At 37.8% G+C, this 25,885-nt stretch overlaps 1 protein-coding gene across 1 annotated transcript; it reads right to left on the reverse strand.

The window, feature by feature from the left end:
- Positions 1 to 3,079: 3,079 nt before the first annotated feature.
- On the reverse strand, positions 3,080 to 24,365 carry LOC139718198 (uncharacterized). The gene is made up of 4 exons (XM_071629679.1): positions 23,870 to 24,365; positions 12,624 to 12,800; positions 7,717 to 7,854; positions 3,080 to 3,939 (listed from the first exon to the last, which is right to left on the reverse strand). The coding sequence occupies exons 1-4, from the start codon at positions 23,958 to 23,960 to the stop codon at positions 3,755 to 3,757; spliced, it is 591 nt and encodes a 196-aa protein (XP_071485780.1). The 5' UTR covers positions 23,961 to 24,365; the 3' UTR covers positions 3,080 to 3,754.
- Between the last annotated feature and the right edge of the window lie 1,520 nt (positions 24,366 to 25,885).

Below are 25,885 nucleotides of genomic sequence, written 5' to 3' on the forward strand. Positions count from 1 at the left end.
TTTTCATATATGTATATAAATATATATGTATGATATATATATATATATATATATATATATATATATATACAATGTATATGAATTATATAAGTACATGTATATGTATATAATGATATCATGTCTGCAAATAATATTGTGAGCCGAATTAAACATGGGTCTAGGGCAATTACCCCAGACCCTTCCCCTGACCTAGAATCCTAATCCTGAACCTAATCCTAACCCTAACCCTAATCTTTACTCAAACCTTATCACTAACTAGTATTTGGTAGGGGGTAATTGTCCGCGGGGGTAATTGCCCTGATACGATTTAACATGTCTTTTTTTTCGACTAAAATTTACATATACGACCATGCCCTTGAAGCCTATTTCCTTTCTCACTTCATGCAGCATAAGGTTAATCCTTGAGAAATGTTTGCGTTGCCCACTAGGTCAAAGAGGTTTTAACAAGAAAGAAATAAAGGTGTGACGACAAAACAAATAAAGGCATTATGTAGACATGAAGCCATACGCTTTATCTAAATCTGCAAGCCATGTTCGGTCATGACATACAACTGTATTTATTTTTTCTTTGGGTCTTTTTTAGCTTTTATTTTTTCAGGCAGCTTTTGACGCAATTTCCCAACAACAAATGAAGAGCTTGCTTCCAAAAAGCGCTAAATCCACCATTTTTCAATGGATTTAGCGCCTTTTGGAAGCAAGCTCTTCAAATAATGTGACACTGTTCTGTCAATTTGCAGTTCTTTTTTAAACCTTTCAATACTATCATGATGATACAGAAATGATATGCTCAGATATCTTTAATGAATTGGAAAAAAATGTCAATAAGAATGACAGATAATACAACGACACAATATACAGTGTATGTACAACGTAATATTTATTTATCATTAACAATATATGTAACATGATTGTATAACTGTAAATTTCGTAAATATGCATTTTCAATTATTTCACAACGTCATAGATTCCCACAAGCATGAACACGATAAACTGATGATCGATGACGTCAACAACAGCTGTTATTATGTCCGACGCAATAAGTTTTAACTGCCTCTAACCTTCATCACACGCGGATTTGAATGCAGAATACGTTTTACCAGGTATTTTTTATTCTGATCTTTGGCAATCTAGAGAGCATTTGTCTAGATATTCATGTATTCAATTCAATTCTATCCAATTTCATATATGCTTGTACATGGTCACCAAGAGCGGAGAGATTGAAAAAAAAATGGCTCGAATAATGTAGTCCTATAAGCCAGTTTGGAGTTAGCTTATGGGCGTCACATTTGTCCGAATGACCTTTCTTTTTTCCCAGTCGAATAGGGGCAATTCACTTGTTTTCAGAGCGACATAATGCATAAGCTTTTCGTAGCAATTTATGAGATTCATCAACCTTGTTCAAATAAAGAATGAACTTGCGTAGACTAGATGACCAAAATGATCCGTTGGGAAAGCACTTGGGAAAGCATCCATTTCATTATTTCGCATTGAATGTATTAACAATCTGTTTCTATTGATATTGCCAAATACCACTTTTAATGTCAGGCGGATGTGCTGGCAAGCAACCTTTATAAGGATTACATGAATAATCATTACATCACAGATGCTTATCCCAGTGAATTTAAAAGCCAACATGCTTGCTGGTACGAATGACCCTTTTCTGCTCATGCGCAAGCAAATTGGAACTCCGAACTGGCTTATCGGAAAACACATCTACACTTCGGCTACAGAGGGCGGTAAACGTTTTGATCAGTTTCTCACTTGATTAGTACATGTACCACAGAACTCTTAGTTCTGTGATTAGTACTACGAACTGTCAATCTTAGCTCTGATAAACGCCAGAAACACAGAAATAGAAATAAGCATTACCTTACCTCAGATTCTAGACTTAAATTCATACAACGGCTGACATAAGGATAAACAAACAGGGTTACCCCTTTGCCTTGATTTTCCCAAGTTACAAACTAATATATTGCGCATAATGCAATGTAAATATAAATGATTTATGCACGTCAATGTTAGAAAAACAAGTGCTGTTTGACGACAATTTTAAGAAAGATTATAGTTTACGAGAAATGAGAATACACGTACCTGTTCCATCTTCCCATATGTATGACAGTAATCTTAAGTTTATACAATCATTAGCAAAGCATGTATACATTTATTATAATTTTCTCAATCACATTAATTTATAATAAAGAGATTCTTATGTGCAGCTACACTTAGTGCAGCTGAGTCCAGCTGTTCAAATCGACCTAAAATGACAGTTTTAAATGAGCTTGAAATTATTCAACTTCATGAAATTCTTCCGTCGAGATGTTTTCATTGCAACTGATTGACAAATTGCCCTACATCGACGTAAAGCTCGGTGGTCTAGTGGAGATGACGCCTGTCCGGTGATCAGGAGGTCGTAGGTTCGAATCCTGCTCGAGAGCTTGAAATTATTTCGCGGAAGCTTTTGCAATATCATTTTGAAAATAAAGACACTGCTTTAAAATGTTGCTTGACGTTGAAATCAAGAGAGAGACAGAGAGAGGGGGAGAAAGAACTAGCATGTGCGGTTCGATTTAAAGTGAAAAATAACTGCATGCATTTTGGAGGAGTCGTGATATTTTTGTTTATGTATTGTGACTTTCTTTATGCCTTATCTTGCCGCGTCATACCAATCATACGATTTGGTCTGCTCTTGAAGAATTTACGTATTACTGGAACCATGAGCGTTAAAGTTGCTTTCTTACTCAACCATAGAATAAATACTATTAGACGGTTATCCTAGACGTTAAAATACCAGACCTGCTGTGTAGAGTGAAGTAATGACTTGTCTAGGGTATGCCGTCACAGACATTTCCTGATTATCCGCTTTATACAACGTATAAGTATATAATATGTGAATCTACATTGCGTTTATCTTATTGTATTTATTGATAAGCATATAATATGTTTATTATTTATCATACAAATTTTCCTGGTGGAGTCTGCTATAGACTTCATCCCATTTTTCTGCGATTTTTTGTTGTTGTCAAAATCTCAACTTAAAATCCAGTAAATGGCAAATGTCTGTCTGGGTTTTTTTTTTTTTTTTTGTCCCTTTAATGTATGGTGGCGTTCATCGCGTGCAAATATCGTGCATTCACCTGACTTCTCCTCTTTATCAGTGAAGCGGTACAGCACTGCTACAAAGTTTCTGTTGTCCTGCCGTTCGTTTTCCAGAAAGAAAACAGCAATAGCTGCTGACAAAACTAGTATCCAAGGATGTCTGGCAATGTACTGATCATATCCATACAGACTCTGAAGAATACTGATATGAAGCTGTGACGAGCCTGGTTACTGGTTCCAAACTGACCCTCGTAGAACGACCATCGCAATGTTTGTGCAATCTACATTACACACACATCAAGTTGCCCATGGTAATGATCGATCATACGTTCACATTATATCTGAAGAAATGCGATGTCGCAGATACGTTCATTGTTGCTCCAACAGCTAAGTCAAACATGCCTTTTACCCTTTCGGTCCTAATCAGTTAAATGTGCATAAATTTTACACACAAACCTATGAGCAGGTAATATAATGCGGCACGCAGAGGGTTAGGACACGAAGTCGCCTTCGCCTTATTGGCAACGACAGTGTTGTTCAACGCCGAGCAGACTTGACAAGCAGTGTCACATCAGTTGGCGACGGGCAAGGTGGACCGAGCGCCAACCGGACGGGCAAGACGCGAGGGCAAAATGGGCGCCAAGAGAGATCCAGTCGATCATGATGCTGCTTGGTCCTTCTTCGTGTTATCCTTCTTAAACTGTTTCACCATCTTGGCGATGGCGTTCATGCCCTCGTAGAGGCCCTCACCCGTGATCGCCGACGTCGGCTGGATGTGCCACGGGTTCTTGGTGATGCTTCTCAGATCGAGAGTGTCTGCCAATCTTTGTACAGGCTCGGCTTCTACCAAACAAACAGTGGAAAAAAACATACACGCATAAGCTATGATAATTGGGATCTTCTATTGTGCCATGATGATATTAAGGGGAAATCCAGTCCAAATATAAGTTAGTCTGATAAGTAAGAGTAAAATATTACGAGTTCAACGGTATAATTTTGATCAAAATCGGATGAAAAATAAGGAAGTTTTGACATTTTGAAGCTTCGCTACTTTTTCGGGAAACAGTTCTTGAACAGTCAATATGAATATGCAATGAGCAAAGTGAGCATGTCATCCCCTCACAACTTGCCATATAATTTGTACATAAACTTGTGAAATTTCCAGTTTTTTATTCAAACGCAATTATGCCCGAGGCTCAAATCCTCGTACATCTAACTGATCACTATTCTGAAGTTATTCAACCAGGAATGACATCATGTTTCAGACTTCATTGACAGAAACAATGAATTTTCGTCATTCTTTTAACACAATCAATGGAAAATTGTGAGGTTATGACATGGTTAGCTCACTCATTTGCATATTCATATTCATTGTACAAGAACTGTTTTGCGGAAATTAGTAAAACTTCAAAATGTCATAACTTCCATATTTTTCATCCGATTTTAGTCAAAAATTACCATTGAACTCGTAAGATTTCACTCTGTTTTATCAGACTAACTTACAGTTGGACTGTTCCCCTTTAACATGAGTTTCAGCCGAAACGCAACTTTATTGATTCCGTCTTTCATTAGTCATTGCAGGTGATATTTTCATGATCTGGCCATACCAACATTGGGTAATGTGAAACATATACCTGATTATGTTCATTCTAAAAGAAAGATAAAGCGGGAGAGAGAGAGGAAATAGAGAGAGAGAGGGAGAGAGAGGGGGGGGGAGGAAAAGAAAGAAAGTAAGTAAGTAAGTAAGAAATAAAGAAAGAAAGAAAGAAAGAAAGAAAGAGGGGAGACAGAAGTTCTACATAAAATATAGTTTCTGGCTTCTAGCTCTTCTAGATTTATGCAAACGAATATAAACGTGGGAATTTTCTCCTTCCCTTTCCGATTTCCAAATATAGAGTAATCAAATAACAGTTTGGGGTATTCCTTATCAAATACTGTGCAATTTGCACTTGCATTTGCATCAATATTCTCGTACCAATGCTGAATCATTCATGGCATGTACATGACTATTGTACAATCAATATTTTGACTGAGTAGTTTTCCATGCGACGTGTGTGGGACCTATAATAATATATAGCTCCGGTAAATATGAATCTCTACCGCGAACGAAAGTGTTGTGTCATGGCCACTGCTGATCGCCACGTGACCACCGGCCTCAGAGGTGTGACATCAACAGGTTAATTTATGTCTCCCATGCAGCATAATATAACTACCGATGTAAATGTAGTCTACGTGTCAGAGAGTGAAACTAAAAGTGTGAAAATTAGCAAATTACAAATGAGCAGGCATTGAAAGATAGGCGTTGATGTCATAACTGCTCTCAAACTGCTAGTGTGTATACTACTATTACTACTACTACTACTACTACTACTACTACTACCACTACTGCCATTACAACTGTACTTCTACTACTACTTCTCCTATCACTACATGTACTACTACTACTACCACTACTACCACTACTTCTACTACTACTACTACTACTACCACTACTACCACTACTAGTACTACTACTACTACTACTACTACCACTACTACCACTACTTCTACTACTACTACTACTACTACCACTACCACTACTACCACTACTACCACTACTTCTACTACTACTTCTCCTATATACTACTACTACTACTACTACTACTACTACTACTACTGATAATAATGATTATCATCGTTATTATCATTATTATCAATATTATCATCGTCATTATAATGATGATGATGATTACCATTATTATCATTATTATTGTTATTATTATTATTATTATCATTATTATTAATATTAATATTATTATAATTATAATTATTATTATTATTATTGTTATTATCATTATCATTGTTATTATTATTATTATTATCATTATCATTATTGATGTAGCTGATGTCATTATCATTGCTCTTTTGTATTGGTATCATGCTCACGTATATGAATTCTTTGCTTTGTGATTTATTTTTTTTTTCCAGACGGATCGACAGGAAAGCAGTCAGTTCGACCATTCCCTCTCTTGTAAGAAGATATTCAAGGTGGTTATAATAGACAGGACATGTCTGACTTCTTCTCTGTTACGTCATATCCACTTCCTCTATTGTAACCTTCTACCTGTATTCTTATTCATATCCGACAAAGAACGAAATATCAGGCATACACTTCTGCCTGTTGTTGGTTTGTTGGTTTGTTTTTTGCTCATTCCTTCGATCCCTACGTAACTGACTCATTCGAAGAAATTAAACTCAGATAAGTGTCAAACTCATTTGTGTCATCACCTGCCTATGCTGCGAACGCCAGTGAGCAAGTTTCCCCAGTGGTTTCAGTGGTCTGTATAGACTATATGCCACAAATATAGTTGAAAGGCAAAATTGATTTATTCCAATGATCTAATTCGGCTAGTGAATTGGCTGCCTGGGTCCCCGACAGGAAATGCGGCCTGATACTGTCACGTCACTTGGAACGATATACAGTATACCGGTCACTCTGGGCACATGTGATGTAGATAAAACATTCTAAAACTTTCGGACTATCACCTAATTCCCCCACCGCCTGAAATACGTCCGCCCACCAAAAATAATACATGCCTTATATACTTCTTTGTTTTCGGCGTCACTCGTTAAGTTGTGTAGTTTTGGGTTTTGGGATTTGTTGTTGTTGTTGTTGTTTAGTGCTTATAGCGTCTCCCAGATGTGTTAATGAATTATTCTCTATTTCCAAAGAAATAAAGGAAAAAAAGGAGAAGAAAAAGAACAAGAAAAGAAAGCACGGGCTTTTTGAAAACGAGCACGCACTTAGGGCGAACGCGCCTACAACAGTGAAATTATATAGTTCCTTTGAGAGATATCATAAAGTCATGATCAGATGCCTTAGTATCCAACTTGGCAGAAAGTATATTATAAAATTCAGTTTTATAAATACACATTTACAAGAAAATTCCTTTGGTTTTGAACTCAGAGGTGAAAACACTCCATGGATTAATGTTGACTACACGCTGAGATCTGGAGGCATCATCTTTTTCAGATATCCTTTTTAAACCTTGTATGATTCTCCAAAGTAATTATGGGGGCGCTTTGGCAAGGTGGATAAGACTCCAGACTCCCGATCAGAAGACCCGAGTTCAAATCCCGCCCAGTGCCTACGTCCTTGGACAAGATGCTTTACCCATCATGTCCCTTTCGACCCAGGTGTATAAATGGGTACCTGGCAACGCTAGGGTAATAATACTTAGTAATGGCAGGACCCTCTGGTAGAGCAGTGGTAACACTGAAGAGGCTACCCTGGGTAAATAAGACCTTATTATTATCAAGACATTGGTAGACGGGACAGGACAAAATACAATGGTACTCCGTAACCATCGTTATCAACTACATAGTGTTTGAATTTCGGTGTCTGCAAAACAGAATCACTGACTTCCACTCTAGCGTAGGTCCTAGTCTGGCCACCCCTCTCCCTCTCCCCTTCCACCCCTCCCCCCCCCCCCCCCCCCCCCCCATGAAAAAAAAAATCTGCGGCAGGTCATTGCCTCCCCCCTCTCCAGCCTTCCAAAGTTCTAGTTCAGCCAATATTTTCAATGTTGTGTGATCTAAAAAGGGTCGTTCGGAATGAAGAGGGTGTATATCAATTATTACCAGCCATGTCCTGCTTGTTGGCCAGAATAAGCAGCGGCGTGCCGTCCAGTATGTCGCTCGATCTCAACATGTTGAAGAGCTCCTCTCGCGCGTCCAAAAACCGCATCTGGTCAGCGCTGTCGATTACGAAGATGATCCCTGAACAAAAGACAATCATGTATATTTATATATGGTATGAATATGAACTCACATAATAAACATACACAGGAGGGAGAGATAGAGAGAATACACGCTCACAAACAGTCGTTTAACATCATGAAGATAGGTCAAACACCTTCAGCTTACAATATGTTAATGATCTCACCGGAGTCTATCTATAGTCGTATTGATTGGTGAAATCCTTACTTTCTTTCTATCTTTTCATTTCTTTTTGACAAAATACCCAGAATTCCGCTAACCTGGAAACATCTACTGCTGACCTAGAAGCCTATATAAATGACCGTGTTAACTGGAACATTGTAACTGGATGATGAGTGCTGCGATATCAATACTATATTATATGAGATTTTTCCGCAAACCCTTACCTATCTTACTCCCAATAAAACAGTAACTCGGTCGAGTTGCGTCGCCATAGATTACTGGGTAAAAATCTGGAATGAAAATGGCCTCTCTGCTCCATTTATGATGGAGCTACAGAAAATCATAACGAATGTATCCAACATAGTTACTATGACGTTATGTGAGTTCAAAAACCTACATCGTCCGATGCCTTTATTGCTCTGAGTATAGAGTTTTAGAATATTGCCACTTAATTTTTCGAGGTGGTTGTTCTATCGCTACTGTATAGTGCTTGTAAGTGGAGTTTGACATGGTAGAATTTTGCGGGAAGTGAAACTGACCCAATTTTCACCGCCTATATGATTTAAGCTTGCACACTTAAATAAAACGCCCACAGTCCTGGTGGATGCTTGAACATGTTGTAATTTTACCCATATAACTGTGCAATGCTAAATGTGGCAGCAATATTGATAGAAGTAATCTACATTAGGTGATTCCACACTGCTACTATACATTACTACTGCAATATCTGTGGACTGTACGTTCAAGTTGCTTTCTGGGAATCATTCTTAACCCTTTCGGTCCAATGAACTTTGGACAGTGTGTATAGGTAAACCGTGATAAGATTTTCTGTGCCAACCGGCACTTACAGACTTCATGAAGGCCTGAAGATGAGTAATTAATGGGAAAAATGAGAGATTGATTAATTTTTTTCATGATCGATCATTTTCTTCCCATATGGCGTAGCTATTTGACGGCATTAGGCCTATATTCTCACCCAACTCTTCGCTTTTTTGGATAAGAGGTTATACTGTGTTTTTACCGGTATTTATCACTTCCCTTCTGTTAACCGGGGAACTTCCGTTTTCCCAGTTTCAATCATATAAGTTGAGTAGGAAGCGACCAGATTATGGGATCGAGGGCCTTTGCTCTTTCGATTTACGCTGCCACAATGACATCACACATAGATCTATACGCGTAATGGTGCTCTAATACACCTATAGAGTGTTCTTCTGCATGTGCATGCTCTATGATGCATGGAATCCAGCGCCCACTACGTACCTGTAATAAGAAATTGATAATAGTGATGTCTCCAACAATACAAACACTTTATTGAATATAGCGATACACCAGCTTCCTTTTAGCGCAGTGGAATGAATACACGGGGGAGAATCCCAAACAAGACATTTCGCAAGTAAGACTGAAGTGGTAACAGGAACGTCTTCACACCGTAGTATACGTAATCTTGGATCTCGAACCTATTAGTAAGTCCTAATGACCACTTGAATATCGTAGTAAATTGAGACGTTTCCTCCCCCTTAAACTTAGTGGTATGTTTCCAATCTGTGCATGTAATGTAAAAGAGGAAATGAACATTTGTAATGCTATTGCATTTAATTTGGATATCCCTGAGCGAATTTTTACCATCGTGTTGGGATATCAATGAAGTCAGTATTCACAGAATACACCTCCGAATATAGAATCAGCATTTGCTCGTTGATAGTGAAGTGACAATGCACTTATACTTTCGATTAGGATTTTTTTTTCTTCGTCGTGAAGACTCTTATGTTGCTGCATGTGACAAGTATATACATTCGTAGGGATATTGTGATTTAGTTTCGTATACAGGCCTATGACAACGTACTTGGCAATAATCATCTTTTACTTGATTTGCACAAACACATACTCAAGAGAAATTAAGTATTCATCGATGGTGGATATCTTGTCCAACTGATGAACGACCAGGATCATCCCACGTGCTCGACATTTAAAACAGGTCCATGAATCCATGAATACAGCCCACGAGCTTGACACTTGATAGGCAAATAAGGCCCACGAGATCGACTCTACGCAAATGAGGCCCACAAGCTAGACACGAGGGAAAAAGGCCCATGAGATCGACACTTACATTAAGCCCCATGATTACATACCGGTCTTGTTGGCCTTTCTTGCCTCGAGTCGAGCTCGTGGGACTTGTTTGCCTGGTGTCGAGCTGGCGGACCGTATATCTCGTGGGCCTATTTTACTTGATGTCGAGCTCATGGGCCTTGATCATATATTTTAGTGTCTAACTCGTGGGCTATATGACTTGTGGTTAGTGTGATTTGTGGGCTGTTTGACTCATGGGTGTCGAGCTCGCGACGTGCTCCCCAATAATCCCTCCATTTCCCTCTCTCCCTCCTCACCCCACCTCCCTTTCCCCAGCATTCCCATTCGACAAGTTTCCCTCCCGTCATATAGCAGTTAACAAAATCTGAATTTTGCAATGGTGAAACTTGGTTTGGCAATCTATCTCTAAAAAAAAAACCCTCTTTGATAATTATGTTAATAACGTAAATGTTATAAGGTTTTAACAATGAAAGCTGTTTGAATAATCGTGATGCTGTCATCCGGTATTACATCATTACCAAACCTGTCAGTAATATCATCACCACTTTAACAGTATAGTGTAAGCCTCTTTTGAATAATATCGTCGTGTTCTCAATGGTTGATGTGGCTAGCCTACTTGTCACTGCTGCTGTGATCATCGGGATGATCAATTTTGAAAGTTTTCGGTCTCAAGAATACTAGTTAAAGTCGTATACGAATACACTAACTGGCAAAACTAAATTCGAACACTCATTATTACAACATGTTGCTCAATACAACTCATTCATGATAATGTGGAAACGCCTTTCACTTATACATTATTATCAAAAGTAAATTACATTTACCTACGAAATCCTTTATTTACGACGTCTCATTCTAGATCGGATTTTACTGTTTTAACTCTTCATGTTTATATACTACATTGTTTCATCTGTTATAGCCTCGGGTATTACTTGGGAAACCACCGCAAATTTATTGCTATCCCACAACCTCATAAATGATGCATTATGCACACACGAATGATGGTAGCATGTTTAATGTGGAACCCCGTAAACGAAGCGGTGTCATACTATAATCTCACGCTACAATTTTCATATTGGTATTTTCAAACGTATGTAGTTTCAGCTCGTTCTAGAATTTGCCACTTTATACATTGTTATACGATCAATAGTGCTTGAGCATTTGTATACCTAGTGGCAAACCTATCACAGGAAATCCAACCGAAGGTCTTGTCAAACCATGTTTTTAAAAGGGCCCTGATTTCAGTCAGTGTATATTCTGATTTCATTGTGTGTACACTGCTAAAACTCCACTGAAGACATGCAAGTATTGCATTGTGTTGTTGTTGTTTTTTGTCGTTGTCATTGTTCACAGAATTCTTTACAGATTTTTTGTATCTTCAGGATTAGCTAAATAAATGGGGCATGATATAATCATAATCATTATAAGCCGTCTGATGACGTTCGATGGTCGCACGTCACCCTTTAACGGTCTCAACTGCCCTCACGTCCGTCCGAAATAGAAACCGAATCCCCCGTACATGCCATAAGTGACGCAGAACAATGAGTAAGAAAGAGAAGTGCATTGACAATCATTGTCTGTCTATAGCACGGCATCGTCGCTATGTAGGAGACCGAAGGCGGATGCGATGGCAGCAATACTATATCACGCTAGAAACAATTTAGTGATATAAAGCAGTAGTAATAGTAATAGTAATAGTAATAGTCATGGTAATAGTTATAGAGTAATAGTGATACTAGTGATAGTCGTAGTGGTAATAGTAGTAGTAGGAGGAGATTGTAATGGTAATAGTTGCAATAACACTGATACAAAAAAAATGGAAATAACACTTTATTTATTACGTCCTTTCTGTTATATGGCATTATGATATGCCGCCAAGCGTTGCTATGCTACGTGTGAATTCTTAGCTTATCATTAAATTGAAGCCTCTTAAATCTTAATAGTAATAGAAATGATACAGTTATACCTGTCCAGCACTAATGCTGATGACGTGAGAGATAATACTAAAATAAAACCTTTGAATTGAATTGAAATTGAATTGAAATTGAATTGAAAAATTGAATACTACTACATTTAATGATAACACCTTTGCGGCAACAACATTCTTGAGTCTTAGAAACATGACAAGGATCTCAAATATGTACTTGACACTACAAAAGATACCCAAAGTGAGCATTACACGCGGCACCGATTTAGATCGAGGCAACATACCACGCAATGAAATCTTTGAGAGGTTAACATCTCATGTAATGTCATCACTAACAAATTCTGATAACTTTTCCCCAAAACTCGCACAGAAAACCTTGTGTCACCTCCCCCCCCCCCCACCCCCATGCATGTCTTATTGGGTGGGGAATATGCAGACAGAGGTAACACTTGGTCTGCCGATTAGTTATTTACACAAAAAGAACTGAATCTTATCTTCCAGCGAACGAAATCATTGATAACAAGAATTTATTCCTGGTCGTGATCATTGTCGACGTCGACGAAGACGTCGGCGACAACAACATCCGTCTCACCCTCTGTTCCTACGAAATAATGTCTCCAAAGAGCTCGTAGACGCTCCTGACCGCCGACATCCCACACGGTGAAAGTCAAGCCGGGGACTGGGGTGATGGTCTCGACGTTGAAACCTATGGTGGGTATCGTCTGCACCGTCTCATTACACTTCAGTTTGTACAGAATAGTGGTCTTGCCTGCGTAGGGAGAGGGGGAAAACAGTTGGAAATAGCGTTACCGTGATATTCAAGGGCACGAGTGTAATTGTTGATTTATTCTAATCATTATTATTGCATTATGATTATCATATTTTGTTTGTATTACATTTCGATGCAATGTAGAGTATGAACATTATTTTATTTGCAAGATATATTTTGTGCTCTTATATTCTTTGTTGAAAATGGAAGTAAATAAATGAAATAGAATAAATTGAATTATCATCATTATGTACAAGTGATCTAGCTGAATATCATGTTATATTCTGTAATGTCATAGTTACCATAACTACATCATCATTCTCCACGTTATTGTTAGCTGTATCAGTGATCATTCAGAGTTTTCTCATTATCAGTATCGCTACCGTGACTATAAATCCACCACGATAACAAAATTGAGCAAATATATACAACTCTTCCATAATAGTTTCGTCTGCATCACAGGTATATCGCGACACATCGAAAGCCCATATCCTGTCTTGTGTGTATTATCACAATCTAGTAACTTCAAAAGTAAGATAGGGCACAAGACACAATGGTCATCACTGTGATGTACATGTAGTTTTGATCTTACGCCAGGGATATTGTGGGCAAATATAAAGCGTATCTCTCTATCAATCTCTTCCTCTCTCACCTCACCGCTCTCCTAATTAAAGAACGAGTAGGATGTAAAAACAACCGAGATAAAGGCCCAAGTACTTAACAACTTTTCGAAAGGGTCATTGATTGGGAGAACCATAAGTAAGCATGAACAACATCGTTTATATTTTACGTGTATTTTCTGTTCGTGCTTTTTGCACCATCACTGTCAAATTCAATTCAATTCAATTCAATTCATTTATTTTCATACTTCTCATTTATGAACATTACAACAGAAACCAGACAAGTTCTTTTACCTTGTGAACAATGTGCAGAAAACAAGCAATATACATGGTGATAACACAGTAATTACATGTAATGATAACTGGTCAAAATCGAAATCGAAATGGGGTTGATCAAAGAGAAGTATGACGGGACCTACATGAAAGCTAGCTTGTTTGGCTGTAAGCCCCGAGTAATCAGTGTTTGTGAAAAAGAAACGGAGAACGGATAGAAGATAAGACCAGAATGATGATGTAAGGTTGCCAAATTTTATGTAATAATAAAGAAGAAGAAAAAGAAGAAGAAGAAAAACAAACAAACTATACATTAATATGAACTTACTGTGACCGAGCCATCATTATTATACTGCCTACTTTGGTATATATACTATGAACTATTGTTGCATTAAAACTTTCACCAGGATATGATCAGTAAGACACAAAAAGTAACATGTACAACTATTAAGCCATTTGGTGCCTGCCGTCAAGCTCTGCATAGAAGGTTAGAGAGGGGTAGAGGGAAAGAGGAAGAGAGGGAAACGAAGTAGAATGTGGAATTGCTAATGATGAATTCAGAGAGCCCGATGGCAAGACCCTAAATGGAATCTGCAACGTGTTGACAAAATGTTTGATTGGACAATAACATACCACAGTATTACATAAGACATTACGACTGTTCAGTGTCTGCAAAATATGCACTCAATAAAAACTCTTTTAATTTACGTTTAAAGGAATATAAGGACGAGCAGCTTGTTATTTCGGGGGAGAGGTCATTCCAGTATCTAGGGCCCGTATACATTATCGTTTTTTTAGCGAAAATTGTTCGAGTACGTGGAAGGTGAAATGCGTCACTTTGGCGGGTAGGATAATTATGAATCAAATAGTATTTTCTGAACATGCTAGTAGAAACACCCGGTAACTCGTTGGCAGAAAATTTGTACATAAATATGCCGACGTTGTAACTGAACAGATCTGATATTTTCAAATGACAACTCAGTCAAAAGTTGAGTATTCACTTATTACACTGTCATCATTTTGCTCATCGGCTTCTTGAAAGGGTTGCAAATTTTACTCCTGTTGTTTCTTGACTGAATTATTTTTCTAGCTATATCTTTAATTGAGGTTTCATTCCCCCTTTCTACTTCTTCGTTTGTTTGCATTCATACACCACACTCAAACTCAGTGAATGGAAAAATATTTTTAAGATCAAACTCCTCGTAAACATAACAAACACAACCATATTATATACGGCACAGATATTGATATTTTAGAAGTGAAATTTCATATTTAGCATCCCCGAGAGATTTTTTTTTCCCGAAGAGATTAGACTCTTAGCACTGAGAGAAATATATTGCCTTGTGGGAAAATGTAACTCCCACATGAAAAGAACTGTCAAGTCAACATTACAACTACAGACAAGAAAATAATTGTTATGTTAAGTTATGTTATGTTATGTTACGTCATGTATATTATGTATACATTGTATTATGTTATCTTATGTTATGTTACGTTATGTTATGTTATGTTTTGTTATGTTATGTTATGTTATGTTATGTTATGTCATGTTATGTCATGTTATATGTGATCCACATGAATACGCACATTATTTCATTCTAGCCCCGTGGGCAGCCAGTCAAATTCCGGAATTATGTTACCTGACGTGACGAAATAACTGCTCGTAACAAAACGATTTCGATGCTCGCTGCAGTAGTCATGTGATTGCATTACGACCAATCACCGAACAGAATATAATGCAGAACAGTCAATATAATTATGTAGTACACTTAATAATCGTGAAGTAATCTTTTGATTAAGCAATGGAGGGTCTAGGAAATAGATTGCATTGCACATTGAGGTCAGGGAATTCAGTTGAGTTTCCTATACTAACTCACAGAAAATCCCGTCACCTCTGAAAGGAGAAACCAATGGTGTAGAGTAATTGTCTTATATCGGATATGGAGCAAGTGAAAACTTCCGGGATCGTGTGTGGTGACTGGTTAAAAGGAAATGAGACAAGTTAAGCTCTCTCTGCCTTACTGTGTGGGTGTGTGTATGCGTGTGTGTGTGTGTGTGTGTGTGTGTGTGTGTGTGTGTGTGTGTGTGTGTGTGAGTATGTGTGTGTGTGTGTGTGTGTGTATGTGTGTGTGTGTGTGTGACTGCGTGTTTGTGTGTGTGTTTGTGTTATTGTGTCTATAAAAAAAGCCCTAGTCTCAAATACTAATACAAATACTATAACAACAATGGTATATCTGTCTGATCTTTATTTCGAAGTTGAGTCACAACAAGAATATCACGATATTTTACTCCCTCTAAGAACATGAGCCTGTGGCTTTGTATATTCTAGAAAGAGAACAGATTTAGCGCATTATCTTTATTATTGTGCAGGGCTGTTACATTAACATTACGAATAAAAAATATAAAAAGTAAAAAACAATAAATACATCAATTATAACCCCCCCCCCCAAAAAAAAAAAGAAGCTAGATGAAAAGCAACTATAGGAAAGATGTGACACAGACAGGTTCTAAACGAATCCTCAGAGAAGAGTAAGGGGTTGTACCAAGATGATAAAGTAGTTTCACGCATTCCTGTCAATTGCACAATTTTAGATTCATCATTCCAAAAGAAAAATTGGCATCACAGGTATTGCTTTTGAATGTGGCTGGTAAGGAAGCAAGCAATTCATCAATGGTGGCAGCTAGGTCCATTCGCTTGAATTCCTACCCAAGAATATCATGTCTATTAAGGAATAAAGAAATGAACCGTTTAAATTGTTGCAGGTCTGTTACACATGGGGACAAAACACCTTTAAACGATTTTTTTTTGTTTCTGTTCATGCTTTGTTTTGTTTTGTGGGGTGTATGGTTTGAAAGTTCCTCACACGGTACTAATACCTCAGTACAATCAGGAATTTGTGACATCACCAGAACTCCTAAAAATAGATGAAATGAATCAAATCGAAGGTAAAGTGTGTTTCCGTGGTTCATCGACATTACCACGATTACTCCATGCTCTGCCCATACCAACGGACGCTATCAAATAGACGGAAATGCCTCGCAATGGAGAAAGTAGACCCTATCTGCGGCTACTAATCACGAGTTCTGAAACTTTTGAGGTCCCCACCCCCCCCCCCCCCCCCCCCCCTCACAAACGTGACATTTCGACTGAAGTCCACTGACACAAACTCCAACATCTTCATTGATTTCTGCAATGTTAGGACTGGTGACGATCCCCATCAGTGCGCATTCCATTTCCCATGTGAATCTGTAACCACTGATCGAAAAGAACAAGAGAGTTCATAATTATATCATGATCATATAAAGAAGATCTATTTCGTGCTATAGGGGAATCACTGTAAGTGGTGCACATGCACACGAAGAAAAATGAAACAAAACAAGTCCGCAGCTATACAAGGGAATCTTTTAATTTCCGACATCCGATGAGATTTAAAAAATAAAGAAATTAAAATATAATGACACAAATAAACAAACAAACACTACACTATAGTTGAGTACATATATCATGTATAATCTAGTGCAAAGAAATAGGACAAAGCAAATGTAGTTTCGATAAAGGTCACGGAACAATAGTAATAGTTCATGCGCTGCGCGTGATCTTGTACTTGTAAAGTGCATTAAGTGTTACGTGATAGTCATGACACTCTCAGTACATCAGTGATATCCGACTCTGAAAGAAGACCTCCGATTCAGTGAAGTGCTTGGTTTTGATGCAGATCTATGATCAGAGTCCTGTCGCATGGACATCAACCATTAAATTCAAAGCTTTATATGACCTTAAGACATAGGAATCCAGAGTTTTAGCCGATGATAGAGTTTTGGCCGATGTTAATGATTTACTTACTTTTACACAACGCACCGTTTTGTGAGGAAGGGTACCTACTGTTAGTTTTGGATGATTATTATGTAAACACTGAACGCACTTCCCTTTAACCTTATGTATAATATGCGATTTACCTAATTCTCTTGGCATGCCTTATCCAGTTTTTGTTGATTACCGGTATAACAATGTGCAAGCTTGATAGTTGTCTATATACGGCACCCTAAATTCGAGTTTTAGGCTCTTCAAAAAAGACTTGAAAATTGTAAAACTCGATGATAGGTTTTGGGGAGAATCGCCTGGAAAGAAATTCACTCAACTTTGTAACTGCTTTTTGAAGTTTGCAAACCCTATTTTCTGCCACGCACATGTATGATCACAGTTACGGCGTGTGTGCCAGGAATGCAAATGAAATAAGGATCATGAGACGTTACGTTTGTCAGACAAGTCAAATTATCGAAATCAACCCCTCTTTTCCCTCCCTTCATCCTCCGGAAATACTACATTGTGATCGTTAATACAGACAAGATAGTTTATTAGACAAACTATTCGGACCGCATTCGTTGTCTGCCATTTTTCTCAAATTAATGTTCTTTAGCAATCGGAAGTCCTAGACCATAGAAAATTACACCATAATTATTATCACCATCATTAATATCATGTTTATTGTTATTGGCATTGATTTGTTTATTGTTATTAGCATCGATTTTTACTATTACGTTTGTTTCAATATAAATGACATACAGGGCTCAGATTTTCACTAACCTGAAAATCAAAAATCTAGCAGAAATTTCTGTTCAGTTGTTAGAAGCTAGAATAAAGATTGGAACTGAGGTATTTAAGAATATCAAATCAATTAATAGAAATTCAATTGCATAGAATCTAGTATGCATTTAATATTTATAAAAATACGTTTTAGAGCATCTTGTCGAGTTTATAGGGTGACAACATCAACCATAATTTAGGCAGTACGTTGTGCCCACGACAATACATATTATTTCGTGGACATCTGCATGAATGTGATATATACTCAAACCCTTCTTGTCAAGAACTGAGATGTCAGAAGCTGAATGGCTGATAGCAAACCAGCTAGCAAGGAGCTAGTGATACTTATTTTTTTTTTTTCACAAGGGTCCCCCGATCATTATTTTATACCGTGAAAGAGTTCTCAAATCAATTTTTTTCCTTTGGGTTTTAAAACTTTCAAGTCTTGAATAGCCTAAAACTCAAATTTAGTGTGTAATAGACAACTATCAAGTTTACCCACTGTTATAATCAACAATGACTGGGTAGGACATAGCAAGAGAATTAGGCAAATCGCACATTTTCATAATAGGTGTGGTTAAAGGGAAGTACGGCCGGTATTAACATAACTATAACCGTCCAAAACTAACAGCACCCCGCTGCACAAAACGGTGCACTGTACTTATAAATCAATCATTAACATCGGCATTGAGTCCTAAAATCCTGTATTCCTATTGATTTTAGGTCAAATGATGTTTTGAATTCAACTGTTGGAGTCTATGCGACAGGGCCCTGCAGATAGATCTAAATCTATAGCACTTCACTGAATCAAGGTCGTCTTTCAGAGTCAGACATAATATCATTACTGACGTAATAAAAGTATCATGACTGCCACGTAACATTAATTATGCACGATACGAGCACTAGATCACGCGCCGCGTATACTGTTACTGTATTGGTCCATGGCTATATGTTATTATCAAAACTACATACCTATTCCTTCACACTACATTATACATAATTTATACACTTGATTAAAGTGTAGTGTTTGTTTGCTTGTTTCATTTTTTTGTTAATCCATCTGAGAAGAGGGCTGGATAGCCCACATTCAGCCGCACTATAGCTGGTCTTCCATGAGGTCTAGTTGGATATAAGTTGGGACCACTCCAGCGGGTAATGCACCCTGCTCTTTGCGATGAATGAATGAAACCGTCCTTATGATAAAATGTATGAGTTGTGCAATGACTCTCTTACGCACACGGGACCTCCATTTTATGTTTTATCCGAGGGACAGAGTGTTTTCCCTCTTACTAGAGTGGATGGTATCATTACACACAATATTGCCCGGTTAGACTTGGGGATCGAACCCGGGGGTCCTTTGGATCTGGAGGCAGACTTCTTACTGACTGAACCAAATCACCACCACCGGACCCTATGCTGAAATGATCTCAAAATACTCCAATGGATGATCAAGCTCTATTTTTTCACGTAACGCTAGCAAGATATCCTGAGGTTGCTGTTGCTTTGCTACCACAAATCGCATTCATTTTAAAGCCAACACATACTGTATATAGTTTTAGAAGGACTCAAAATTCATCTTCCACCATCTGAAATTTGCTTGCAATACATGGATATGGTCTACGAAGAAACTTACCTGGCTGAAGCGATTTGCCAGGAAGATGAGTTGTTTTGGAGTATTTTGAATTCAAAAGTGTAGAATAATTTCGATATATAGTGTGCATATGACTTTTATTCCAGAAGAGCCCTCCCCGTTCAGCATTGTGGGTATAGGTAGAACGTTACCTGGCGATCGATCGTGCCCTAGCAATCATTTTCTTTTTCCAACAAGCTCCATGCAATTCACAGAGCGCAGAAGATCGGTAAATACATGCTTTTCACATCTCGGGATTTGCTGATTATAGATAACCGAATATGAACAAATTACGTAGCAACCACGATTGGATATGCTCTTAGACTGTCGTATTACCGAAGAACCTTCAATATTTCGCATTTCGTCGTTACCCAACTGAAATCGTGGTTTAGCGCGTTATTCATGATATTGTGCATTAAATGTGTCCAACTATAATACGGAGCAAAAATTGACAATTCTCTCCAGACCCTCCAGAAGTAATGTTTTTGACGTGCTTCATCCTCAAAATCCGAAAATGAAAGAAAGTTCGTTATTCAAATCCGAAAATGAGAAAAAGAAAAGCATACTAACGAACCTTCGGAATTACGAATCTTATTTCGCTTTCGAATTAACGAACCTTCGGAATAATAAACCGTCGAAATACCGAACTGTACCTAAGCTTCAACAATTGCGCGGGGGGGGGGGGGGGGGGAGGGGTTGAAGATGAAATAGAAACTGACAACCTCTCTATAACTCAACGATCGTAGTCTGTCGTGTTTTAGAATAAATATGGTAAAAACGTAAAACTATTTAACGTCAAATATAAAACTGAATTTGAAAAAAAACTGTAATGCACATTTAAAAGGTCTTCAAGACGATTGTGATGTTGTGAAGCCATAACGGAATAACAGGACAAAAGTCGGAAGTTTTCTTTTTAATATCATGCACAATATTTTGCGAAGGGAAATAAGGATAGACCTAGGGCCGAAGCATCGTTACAGTGTTTACATGGATAGAAAACTGCTGCAAAATCAGCATATTTGGCAGTTCTCCGCCAAACGATTTCCTTTTTACCCGAATAGATTGATTGATTGACTGATTGATTGATTGATTGATTGATTGATTGTTTATTATTTATATATGCATTTATTTATTTATTTATTTATTTATTTATTTATCCATCTATTTATTTATTTATTTATCTACCTATCTATTTTTCTGTCTATTTATTTGTTATTCATTCATTCATTCATTCATTTATTCATATGAACATGATTATTTATACTGGATAAGACAATCAGATAACAGCTGTTTTACATCGAAGTCCTGTATGGACACATGCAGTTCCCTACAAAGGCGACTACTGTAAAAAAAAAAAGACAACAGCAAGGAATCCATGATCCATAGATAGATGATTCTATTTTTAGTTTGAAAATGGGCGTTGTATACGTTGGGTTTGTTCCTTCAATACCTGCCACTCCATCAAAAGATGAAGTTTCAGTTACATTCATCATCATATACAAAGAAAAAAACAAAACAAGTAACGAGTAAATTCATAATTCTCATTTCAAGTTTGGACTTTGATTTCGAAACAAATAAACCCCATTAACAATAATCATAAACTTGTAAAAGTTGAAGTCGCATGACCAACATGACCATTTTGGCCGATGTCATTACCAAAGAAGTGATTATGTTGAAAAGTAGGTGTCAAGGGCGTACAAGAAACCGTAGAAAAACAATGTTTATTTTTTCCTTTTCTATTCTTTCCAGAAGTAAAGTCCATACTTGATTTTGGTTTGATCAAATGGTACTCAAACCATCACGATCATCATACTTAATTGTATTTTCCGGTATGTGTCACGTTTCAAGAGGATACTCATTGGAGCTGTACTCGTGACACTGTTTTCGCTTTCATTCCTGTTGTTCTCGTACTGTCTTTATGAACAAGGTGGAGATACTCGTTGAAAGCTACACTGAGCTGTTGTAGTATTTTAAGACATTAATTTCTCATCATGTCTTTTAGTTTTCTGAAAACTGGCCTTTGGCTAACGAGGGGTGTTCCACTCCATGATATGATTGGAAAATGGGGAAAAATGAATTGAATTGAATTGATGTTCATAATCTTTATAAGGTCTGCTAAGGGCGCTGTTTTCGCCTAAATCAAATAAATCTCTATTTCAGGCTTTCTAATCAATGTAATGTAGACTTCTAGCAAAATATCCGAATGTTTATTTCAGGTGCACATTTGACTATGCTGCAATCTATAAGGGGAAATGATGTTTAATGTTACATCAACTATCAGTGACAGCAGTGATTGATATCATCATGCTTTGTTTGATTCAGTTCTTACAAACTAAAACAAATTCCCCTTCTCATAGATGAACTCTTCATTCATTTATTTTATTTCAGCACGGCACAAGCTTTTAATAGCCATGGCTGTTCTTCAGTAAAATGTAATGATTCGTAGTACAATGTTATTCTAGTGGAGGGACGTTGAGGTATTAGCAAAAAAAAAACAAAAACAAACTTTTTACACGTCTTAAAGATCCTTTAACATTGGTCCCCAGATCAAGTTAGTGGTTATTACAGTGATTGGGCATTTTCTATCAAAAGAACAGCAAATGAAATCACGGCACTCGAAGTCTATGTTACATTCTATTTTGCTATCATAATCCATTTTGAATTGACATCAACGGGGAAAGACCAAATCTAGTCCAGGAGGGCGTATCCGGCTCTTCTATGCGTTTTTATATCGTTAAGGTTCACAAAGATTCATGAAGGTTACCTTAGAGGTTTATGAAGACGGCTATTAGCATCCAAAGTGCATGCGTCAAATAGCAGGAGGAGCTGATTCCCGTTCAGTTTCGCCAGAAACACGAGTGGATAGTACATGTTATAGCGGTTCTTGTATCTGTCTTTGGAAGAGGCAAGTTAATATCCTGAAATAAAACCCCTAAATGCATTACTAAGTATCTTGATCCCAATCTGAATTGAATTGTACTGGATTGAATTGAATTGAATTGAATTGAATTGAATTGAATTGAATTGAATTGAACTGAATTGAGTGGAATTGAATTGAGCAGAATTGAATTGATTGAGTGGAATTGAATTGAATTGAATTGAGTGAAATTGAATTGAGTAGAATTGAATTGAATTGAATTGAATTGAATTGAATTAAATTCTGAATTACATTTACTATTGGTGATAATTTTGTAAGTCTGCACAGGCTACTGATGCAGTGTTCTACGAGTAGAAAGACCAAGACGGAAGAAGTCTATCTATATTTATATCTCGGGTGTTTGTGCGTTATCGGTAATCGGTACAGGAATGCTACTGCGTATGAATTATGACAATACCAGGTACGTACGAAGGTCACGATATTCATAGTTGAATACCTACTGACAAAAGGGATTTTACGAGAGGCACGACTACTAGACCCAAAAGTCAAAACACGTGTGCAATCACTTGAAAGACACGGTGAATGACTCTTTGAATGAGCGCACTATTATAAGGGGATTCATTCCCATTATTAAGTTGTGCAAATGACAGTATGGGTACACAGGAGAGCAATGTTAATGATTCTAATTTTTGTTAGGTTCCTCCTTGGATTTATCAAGGCACAAGACGCAGGGAACAAAATATGACACCGTGCAGTTGCCGAGTCTCCGGCTGTCAACCCAACTTGAGTTTATCCACAGTGCAAACATGCTGACTGACTCTTGTAATCATTTAACACTTATTGCCGTGGCTACGTAGGAAGGAAATCGTCAAACTTTTCTGAGCTATACATAAAAATGTTCGAATGACTGATAAACAAGATCCCAAAACCTAATATGCAAATGGTTTGAAAGTTATCCTATCAGTATCAATATGTCTGAATATATATATTATATATATTACTTGCATAGAGGCATTTATGTATGTCGTACTGAATGTGAGATCGTCAGCCCCATACAACTAGTTTATGGCGCTTGATCCTTACCCGCTGCGTCCAATCCCACCATGAGAACCCGAGTCGGATTCTTGGACCAATCTCCGAAGGCACTGCTAATCTTCGTCATCACCTGGCCCATGTTTCGGTCCCTCACGCCACGGGTGTCTTTTAATATCCAAACAGAAAACGAAGAAAAAGAAGAAGAAAAAAACCTGCGCTCATATACTACTGAACCACTGATATTCCAAACTCAGTCCTGTTCTGTCATAAAGCTCGCGGTAGTTTCGACATAGACCGGAAGAGACAGAGCTGGAGAAAAGCAAGACAAAATATTGGTTTGTCATTGCTTCACGGGTTTTCCCCCCTTTTCGGTCATTCTGCGCGCTGGTCCACCTTCATACCCAGCTTTTCGACGCCTTGAAACTTTACGTGTGTTTCTGCCAATTGTGGTGTTCTGTCGAAGACAATACACACGGCGTGATGAACAAAATGTACAATCAGGCGTTGACACCACACAGCTGAACTACTAGTATGGTACGCTATCCTTTACCACAATAGCTAGTGACAGACCAACTTCCTTCTTTGACTCTGGAAAAGCGATATCTCGTTTAGCACGCTGCACTGCTGTCCCAGATTGTTTCCGCGTCAACCATGGGTCACTGAAAACGGAGGTTCAGATTGGCCTATATACCGCAAAGAAACGTTGATTGATGAAGTTACCCGGGTCAGCATCAACTTCAAATTCTCACATATACTATATCATCACGCATAGCTTTCAGATCATAATGTTTTCTGTTTTCGAATTGTGTAGTTTTGCTTTCGAACGGTTGTAGTCAACGAAATTCCCTATAGGGATTCATATTTATATATTGCCTTATTATCATCAATCAATTTAGCACATTAGTTTAAGACGGTTTGTCTCGAATAGTAATAATTGTACGTTTAGAGACTCAGTACAGTCTGCAGCAATCTAAAGACCCGGCTTACAGTAAGAATATCTCGAAGACTTTGATCATAGTCTGCTAAAAACGCTGTACCACAGTTTCAAATCAGAAAGATCAGCTAGAGGGCGTTCTCAGAAAGATATCCCCTAACTTCGAAAAGTTGTACGTAAGCCTGTAAACATTGTATCAAACATCAAGACATGAAGTTTTATTAACAACACCTGAAAAACTACTTGCTTCCCAATTGGTCAACTGTTCATCACGCGCGTGATATTCACCGAAGAGTGCCAGCGAGCAGCTTTGACGTAATTATGGGTATCATGGCTCCCGCTTAATCGGGAGCGGTCGGGATTTCCATCACAGCACAAAAAGTCACGTAGCCAATGAATAGGCATAAGTAGTATCATGAACGTGTTTTTATCTATCTGTGATTGGATAGAGAATAATCCTATTGGTATAAATGAAAAGGAAACCTTTGTGATAAAATTCTCAAGATTTAGTTATAATTTTTAGGCATTGATAAAGGACAATTACAGAAGTGGATCAGCCAAAATATGCCCAGATAAATCGGTTTGTGGTTCAGATTGAGCGGTGAAATAGCAAGCAAAAAGTTTCATACGTTGGATTTTGTTGTATTTAACCAGTTCAAGTGGTTCCGGATTATCGGATGAGCGCTGTACTAACAGCACATTCATTCCACATAGGACGGGCTCTATATCATACGCTTTTTTGGAGGTGGGGGGGGGGGGGCACCATCACACTCTTCTGACGACTCAATATAACATACTTTTTTGCAGTTATTACTGAATCTTAAAAAAGTAGAAAAATAAGAATAAAACAGAACAGCATTATTTCAACTCGGATCTTGCGAAAAATGTGTCTTCCAACTCAAGAATGCATAATGATTATATGCTATCATATTTCCCAGAGTTAATAATTCGACGAGCACAAGCTAGTTTAATATCCGATCAAGACGGAAATAATAAACTATAATTAAACTTTGTGTTGTGCGCTCAACTTAGAGGAGAACAAGCCTTTTCTGAGGTGGCCAATACTAAAATCCAACTGTTTGAACTTTTAAAATCTCAGTTGAATCCATTTTATTTGAAGCCAACTTCGT

The sequence above is a fragment of the Diadema antillarum genome, unplaced genomic scaffold (assembly GCF_040938485.1).
Source record: "Diadema antillarum isolate AM-2024a unplaced genomic scaffold, OU_Dant_1.0 scf00000091, whole genome shotgun sequence".
Taxonomy (NCBI): domain Eukaryota; kingdom Metazoa; phylum Echinodermata; class Echinoidea; order Diadematoida; family Diadematidae; genus Diadema; species Diadema antillarum.

Excerpts from the sequence above, each read along its gene's own strand:
- LOC139718198 (XM_071629679.1), bottom strand. The coding sequence starts at position 23,960 with ATGGGCCAGGTGATGACGAAGATTAGCAGTGCCTTCGGAGATTGGTCC. Across the intron at positions 12,801-23,869 it reads GGTGGGATTGGACGCAGCGG|GCAAGACCACTATTCTGTAC; the intron begins GTAAGGATCAAG and ends CTCCCTACGCAG. Across the intron at positions 7,855-12,623 it reads TTATTTCGTAGGAACAGAGG|GGATCATCTTCGTAATCGAC; the intron begins GTGAGACGGATG and ends TCTTTTGTTCAG.